We start from the raw sequence: 8,124 nt of genomic DNA on the forward strand, positions 1-8,124 counted from the left end.
CAATAATGTACAGTATGTGGAAAATAATGTGTTTTTTGAACCTTAAACCGCATAAACACATTTCATTACACCGAATACACAAAATAATGTTCTTTTTAGCAACATCATATGACCCCTTTAAGATGAAATTAAAAAGCGAAATGAATGTTTTGGGACACTGAACTCAGCTGCAGTTTAAATGATGCAATTAAGCTCACTGGCAACATAAATATAATATTTTGATCATCTCCTTTTGAGTTAAGCAACACCTCTAAAAATGAAAATGTGCTGAAAGGTTTACTCACCCTCAAGCCATCCAAGATGTAGATGAGTTTGCCTCTGGTGAGCATTCCATCACTTGCTCACCAATGGATCCTTTGCAGTGAATGGGTGCCGTCAAAATGAGAGTCCAAACAGCTGAAAACATCACAATAATCCACATGACTCCAGTCCATCAACTAATATCATGCAAAGTGAAAAGCCGCCTGTTTGTAATAAATTGTTTGTGACTATTCCCTTAATACTGTGTTTTTTTTTTGTTTTTTTTAAAGAGCTGGAAATACAATTTTGGAAGAAAAAAATGTATACAGGGTTCCTACGCAGTTTGGAAAAGTGTGGGAAAAAGATAGCAGAGAAAGGAAAAATATTTGCATTTCCAGACTTTTGCCCCTATTTAGTTTTCTATAACAAAGAATTAAGAATTTAATAAAAATAAAAAAAAAATGTATCATACAAGAAGTGTGTTTTCATGGCAGCTGTTTAATGATTCTTTAGTGATTGTCAAACACGACTGTTTCATTATGCAAAAATGCAGGTTATAAGCGTTTTGGGTTTCTTCTCACAATATTCTTAGCACCGTATTACAGAGCCTCTAAAATGATCTTTGCAAAAATCAGCCCATTTCGCGGTGTGGTTTTTTGACAACCACAGAGTATACGATAAAGCAGACTTAAGACCTTGAAATGTGGCATACTGCCCTAAAGAAAGCCAACTTTTTATAGACCCTTGAACTTGGCAAATAGGACAATTTGTTGTGTGTTGGTGTGTTTATTGAAATTTATTTTTTAATGTTTATGTAATATTATTAGGGTTTTGTTTTTGAATCATCTTGATTTGCACTTACTAACAGAGAGCCAAAACAGGCTTATAGGTAGGGTGGTGTTGTGGTTTTAACATAGCTGTGAATTACACTACCAGTCAAATGTTTGGCCGCACCTACACATACCATTACTACTTTACACATTTGAGAATAATAGTAAGGTCCTTAAAACTACAAACACACATTTAATACAAACTTTGAATGTTTTTTTTTCAGTACCCAATTAAGTAAATTATAGTCAGGAATATATTTCAAGGGAATTAATCATTCTAAATTAAAAATAAATGCTTTATTTTATTTTCGTCCACAAGTGGGCGGAAGCGTCAGTGTGCGCAGGCGCTCAGAGGGGCGGGGCTTCGTAGAACCCGGAAGATCATAAAGTGTTCGAGTGTTACACATGGTTGGAGACTAAAACAATGAAGGCGATCGTTCAAAGAGTAACGAAGGCAAGCGTAACAGGTACGGCACAAAGCTCATAATTTCACAGTGAGTCAGCTGGACGCTCCTTGTAATGCTGTCGGTTAATTTATTGGCATGATACACTGCTGTCATGCGCACCCCATGCTTTAACACCTTCACATTACTGACTTATTAGCCACATTTGAAATGTGCGTTTTAAAATATACACATATGTTGAAGTGTATGCATCAGATCAAACTGTTGCGATCAGCACTAAGTATCCCTCACGCACTCTCTGAAACAGTTGGGGAGGAGCAGATCAGTTCCATAGGCAGAGGACTCTGCGTCTTACTTGGCATCTCAGTGGTGGACACGCAGAAGGATGTTGACTACATGTAAGTATTGATGTCTGGCCGAAAACGAGCTTTGGCAGTGAGTCCATATCTGATATAATAACATATATAAAAATAACAATTATTATTATAATGAATAAATTGCATTCATTACAATTTGTGAATGCAATTTATTCATTAGTATTTAAAATATTAATATTATAAAACCAGGGTCTATTTTTGGAGATCAGATACTTGATTCATAAAACCAGGGCTGTAGGATTGATCCTGAAAATGAGGTGCATATTTAGGCATGGATCTTAGAATAGTATTATCATGTGTGTGATCTTTCTGTTGAAGATGTTACACTGAAGCTTATTTCCTGAAATGGTTTCACAACTGATTTGACAGTTTTCGATTCTTTATTGTTGTTTATATAATTGACAACTGTGTTGCATTCTCAGCTGTCATCTATCTTCAGCAACGACTCTAAAATATATTGTTTCTGTGTCGTTGTGACTGGATATGACCATCACTTGAATGCACGGCCACAAATAGATGTAATTTGAAAGTGAAAGTTCAGAAGAGAGTGTAATTTGATGGGCATGTAAATTCAATTAAATTGACGAATAGAGAAAACATCATGTTGACTTGTGAAAAAGTACTTTGAAGGTCTGAATGAAAGTATTTGTGAGTATTTGTTTTTGAAAGAAGTCTCCTAATATACTCACCAAAGCTACAAACATTTCATGTGAACTGTTAATACAATTTAAAATGACGTTTTCTATTTTAATATATTTTGAAATGTAATTTATTCCTTTGACGCAAAACTGAGTTTTCAGAAGCCATTACTCCAGTCTTCAGTGTCACATGATCCTTCAGAAATCATTCTAATATGCTGATTAGAATTCATTATTTACACAAAAAGGACGAAAATGTATTTCCGTATTCGATGGAACGCGAAATGAGATGTTTTGAAGAATGTTCGTGCTGCTCTTTTCATTTTCATGCCGCTTACTGTGACCATATGAAATATTTTCTGTATGACGTTGTTTATCAGGGTACGTAAGATTCTTAACTTGCGTCTGTTTGAGGATGAGAGCGGCCGTGCCTGGAGCAGCAGCGTGATGGACAGAGAGCTGGAGGTGTTGTGTGTGAGTCAGTTCACTCTGCAGTGTATCCTCAAGGGAAATAAGCCTGATTTCCACTCTGCCATGCCGGCTGAACTGGCCCAGCCCTTCTACAACAACATGCTGGAGCAGCTGAGGGAAGCCTATAAACCAGAACTCATCAAAGGTGAGGTTAAACCAGCCAACTTTTGAAGGTTTCATTCATCTGATTAGGATCTGCTCATCGTTTAAGGTATTTGCTGAATTAAATGGATAGTTTATCCAAAAATAACATTTTTACTCGCTCGTTATTTACTCACTTATGTCGTTCCAAACTTTTTGAAGAATGTTTCCAGTGTTTTATGTTGGTTAGTGGTGAGTTTGTGACAAAATTTTCATTTTTGGCCGAACTATTAGTCCCTGATACATTAATCAAACGGTAGTTCAGAAATGTACAATTTTACTATGCAGTGAGAGAAGAATAGTAAGCTAGAATAGTGGTTCTCCAATTAAAACGTTTAATAAATAAATAACTTATTATATTTAAGAATTGTATTACTTGTATTAAAGGGGTCATATGATGCTGCTAAAAAGAACATTATTTTGTGTATTTGGTGTAATTAAATTTGAATATGTATCAGCCAACGTGTTATTAAGGGAAATAAATGGAATCATTTGCTTATTGAGTTGATTTTTTTTCTGTATGTATAAATAATGTTTAATATTAATGTTATATATAAGTGTCTTTTAATATAAAACACTAAATAAAGTATTCTACTTTAAATAGTTTTTTGACAATTTAGTTTAATAATTGAATACCTGATGACAGACAAAACAGAATCCCAGTAAAAGAGATTCATCTGAAAGGTGAATTTTTTACATGACTTATATACAGGCCTATGAAGATTTACACATTTACTTCTAATAAAATTACTAAACTAACATATAATGAAAAATATTTAAACTTAATTGAAATGCTAAAAACATTGATTTTTTTTTTCTTCACAAGGCTAGAGTGTTGGTTTTAATTCATACAGCTTGTATTGTGTTGTAGATGGGCAGTTTGGTGCAAAAATGCAGGTACTCATTCAAAATGATGGACCTGTGACCATTCATCTGGAGTCTCCTGCTGGCCCAACAGACCCTAAACTGGTATCCAGCTTTGATTTGCAATGAAATACATGCCTTAAAATTATCTTCTACAGAAACTGTAAATTCATTAGTTCTGATTACTGCATGAATTGTTTTGGGACTCTGTAAAGCCATTAATATGTTTGCCTCTCCTCTACTTCAGCTGTCTAAACAAGAGAAGCAACAGCAGCGGAAAGAAAAAACACGGTCAAAAGGCCCCTCCGAGTCCAGCAGAGAGAAGGCAGCGCTGCGCTCGAAAGCAGACCCCAGCGTTAGCAGTGGAGCAGAGGGAGATGTGTCCTCTGAACGGGAATCATAGAGTACTTCACGGTACACTTACAACCACAGTCATACCTCTAGTCTCTTATTTATCATAATTCAGTGATTGATACATTTATATATGCATTTTTTATTGTTATTGAATCAAGCTCCAGGGGTTATTCTTTGGAGATTGACACCAAATAGCACAGTCTGCTCATTGTATTTCTTTGGGGGTTTTTTTGGGTTTTTTTTAAAGGTTTTTGCAACTTGCAGATCAGTCCAGCTTCCAATGGAATGCTGCTGTCTTCAGGGATGTCTCTCAGTGCAGCTCATCCCGCTTATTACTGTCCCTATCAAATGTCCAATATACTGCCCAGTCTGATTTTCTTCTGAAACTTGGATTGTATGTAAACACAAGAACAAGCGACAGCTCCACAATTACCAGTAGAAATAACGACTCAGGCACATATCTGTGGTATTTTAGCACCACTTTAAACACAATGTCTGAATATTTACTATGCCATCTAATTTATTTAAATGTATACGTCTCTGTGATGTGTTTTAATAAAAACAGAAAAGAAAATGCTTGTAATTGTTACTTATTGCATAGCTGGAAAGTAGTATTGTTCTTTTTATATAATGCCATCATATTTAAAGATGTTGTTTGGATCTACAAATCTGAATCATTATTTGTATATATGTATATTTTCTATTACTAGAGAGCTAGTGCCAGTCATTAGGGACCTAATTTGGAATTTAAGTCACACTTGAGTTTATAATCTTATAATACAGTGTTAGTGACCAACTAACAAAAGGACAGAGGAGCTTTTGTGAGGTAACCTGCTTTATTGCATTGGACTGTAAGTAGAAAAAAAGCAGAGGATTATTCCTAAATGTGAAAAACAGATGTGTACCTGCCCAAATTAATGAAGGGGGAAAAAAAAAAGCATAATGATTAAATTACAGGATATTGTCCAGTATGAGAAGTTAGAGTTAACAGATAACTGATAAGGTGGGGGTGGTGTAAATTTTCATACATACTTTCGAGAAATTTTTTTTTTTTTTTTTTCCTTCATTAATGCTGCATAATAACAAAATATTTAAATATAAATTTAATGCATTTTATGTATTTTAATTTGGCAAAATTTAATGACATTCTTTATTATAATCATTTCTTGTGAGTTTCAGAACTCAAAACTTTCTCATCAGTCTAAAAACAGCTTATATTGAAGTCAATCTGCTAAAACGACAGGTTGTGGAATGTGCCACTTTGTGATGTAATGTGTGCCTAATCTCCGCCTCCGCAGAAGAAGATCAACGCCTGCTTCTACATCACTGCCTGTTTAGCCCCGCCCACCGATTCACGCATGTAGTCCACACGAACGCGGGTATTTTCAAAACCGCAGCTTTTTCTATGCGGTTTGGCCGTTCGTCCACATGCAAACGCAGCACCAGGTCACTGAAACCGAACATTTTTGAAAACTCCTGCCAGGGTGAAGATTTTCTAAAACTCAGGTTGCAGTGTTATTGTGTAGACAGCGAAACCGGAGATTTTGGCTTGTGACGTCGGAGCATGCGCTGTTATCTCCGCCTACTGGAAACTCTGTCAGGCTTCTGATTGGCCAACATGGCTTTACGGTTGAGGTTATATCGCCACCTGTTGGCTTGGCATGCTTTTGGCAGTGCTTCATAGCATGCTTTTGCGTTTTCATGTGGACGGACATTTTTTTTTAAACGGAAGAAGGAAAAACTCTGTTTATAAAAATACCCGTGTACGTGTGGACATGGCCTATAATAATAACGGTAGAGAGACAAACGCAGCTCTATGCAGAAACCAAATAATAAAGATGCTCCAAAAACAACAAGATGATGTACAGTGCCAAGTTGTGGAAAAACACCGGATGAACTTTATTTTTAAGACCACGTCAGTAAGAACTCGGTCCTTTGTTCACTTCATTTTACTGCGGATTTGTTTGCAAACAAAGCACAATTCGACACAGGATTTTCAGAAATATTGAAACTAAAAGACAATGCTGTGCCTATAGGACTATATTGGATGGATCCGACAGTAATGTCACACCACACAAGTGTGGGTAGCTGTTTTTATTATGTGGTCACTATTGCTTTGTCTGTTATTACAGGTCGTTTGATATGTACTGAGTATTTATGCGTTTTTAACCTAAATCACAGCAGCATCCATCTATGAAGGATGAAGGCGGTCAAACATACACAACTGTTAGCCAATCATAGCAGTGGGCGTTTACATCTGAGTCTACAGTCTGCCAAGCCTATTCAAACAGGAGCGTTCTGATGAGGGGGTCAAAACAGAACAGAAAATAGCCTATTCTAAATTATGTGAAGATGTAAAAATCTTGATAACATTATAAGTGGACCTCAGAGAACAATACAAAATAATAATTAAAAAAAAAAAAAAAACTTCATGACCCCTTTAAGAAAAGGGCTATTTCATCATCATAACAAGTCAGTGTTAGCATATTAAGCAACCAAGGAAGCTGCATGAAGTTTAGCCTCTTTAATTATTCTTTTCAACTTATCCCCCCAATTTATTTACCATATTTAGTAATTATTCTATCAAATTATTTGCATGCCTTTACCACCAGTGACGTGCGGCGTCGGTCATGTGATCATGTGACCGCAGCTTCTTGGTGTTAAACTGTTAGATAGTAGCAGAATCACTGACTGTCATTACTGTACACACATGTGCTGGCAGGACTCGCTTTAAATACAGCCGATTTCGTCTGCTGGAGAGGAGCACTCATAGGTAGGCCTATGTAATATCAATTTTCTTTTATAATAGTATTGCATAATTAGTTGTTAAGAGTGACATTTTTTTTCAGTTCGCATTGGGCTTGTTTGTTCTATTTAAACGCTATTCTGTGTCTCTGTTATTTTATAGACGCATTAATCCTCTTTTTCAACACTGTAATTTATTTCTTCTTAAACTAGTGTTTAGACCTTCAAGCTGCAACTTATTCATATTCGTCATATTTACTTATAGTTTACATGCATAACACGATATACAATCAAACTTTACGGAAAGTTGGAGGAAGATGTGTTCGGCATGTGCCGGATGATAATTGTGTTATAATTATAATAGAAATAAATATAAATTTTTGCTGATTACTTGTCAGCAACTGTAAAATAAATTCCTCTCTAGGCAAGTAAATGCACACACACACACACACACACACACACACACAAATACAGGTGCATCTCAATAAATTAGAATGTCGAGGAAAAGTTCATTTATTTCAGTAATTCAACTCAAATTGTGAAACTCGTGTATTAAATAAATTCAATGCACACAGACTGAAGTAGTTTAAGTCTTTGGTTCTTTTAAATGTGATAATTTTGGCTCACATTTAACAAAAACCCACCAATTCACTATCTCAACAAATTAGAATACTTCATAAGACCAATAAAAAAAAACATTTTTAGTGAATTGTTGGCCTTCTGGAAAGTATGTTCATTTACTGTACATGTACTCAATACTTGGTAGGGGCTCCTTTTGCTTTAATTACTGCCTCAATTCGGCGTGGCATGGAGGTGATCAGTTTGTGGCACTGCTGAGGTGGTATGGAAGCCCAGGTTTCTTTGACAGTGGCCTTCAGCTCATCTGCATTTTTTGGTCTCTTGTTTCTCATTTTCCTCTTGACAACCCCATAGACGGGGTTCAGGTCTGGTGAGTTTGCTGGCCAGTCAAGCACACCAACACCATGATCATTTAACCAACTTTTGGTGCTTTTAGCAGTGTGGGCAGGTGCCAAATCCTGCTAGAAAATGAAATCAGCAT

At 36.0% G+C, this 8,124-nt stretch overlaps 2 protein-coding genes across 2 annotated transcripts in view; both read left to right on the forward strand.

Moving 5' to 3' along the window:
• Positions 1-1,399: 1,399 nt before the first annotated feature.
• Positions 1,400-4,855, forward strand: LOC107660112 (D-tyrosyl-tRNA(Tyr) deacylase 1-like). Its single transcript, XM_016449342.1, has 6 exons — positions 1,400-1,537; positions 1,782-1,872; positions 2,870-3,105; positions 3,973-4,070; positions 4,213-4,379; positions 4,567-4,855. Exons 1-5 carry the CDS (start codon positions 1,495-1,497, stop codon positions 4,366-4,368), a joined length of 624 nt encoding a protein of 207 aa, XP_016304828.1. The 5' UTR covers positions 1,400-1,494; the 3' UTR covers positions 4,369-4,379; positions 4,567-4,855.
• A 2,154-nt stretch (positions 4,856-7,009) lies between these two features.
• The window catches only part of LOC107659947 (ras and Rab interactor 2-like), a 21,495-nt gene continuing 20,380 nt past the window's right edge, over positions 7,010-8,124 (forward strand). Inside the window, exon 1 of the mRNA XM_016449062.1 lies at positions 7,010-7,092. The gene's annotated coding sequence lies outside the window, so the exon portion shown is untranslated. The remainder of the gene's footprint in view (positions 7,093-8,124) is intronic.

This window comes from Sinocyclocheilus anshuiensis, unplaced genomic scaffold (genome assembly GCF_001515605.1).
Source record: "Sinocyclocheilus anshuiensis isolate Anshui unplaced genomic scaffold, SAMN03320099.WGS_v1.1 scaffold55, whole genome shotgun sequence".
Classification (NCBI taxonomy): Eukaryota; Metazoa; Chordata; class Actinopteri; order Cypriniformes; family Cyprinidae; genus Sinocyclocheilus; species Sinocyclocheilus anshuiensis.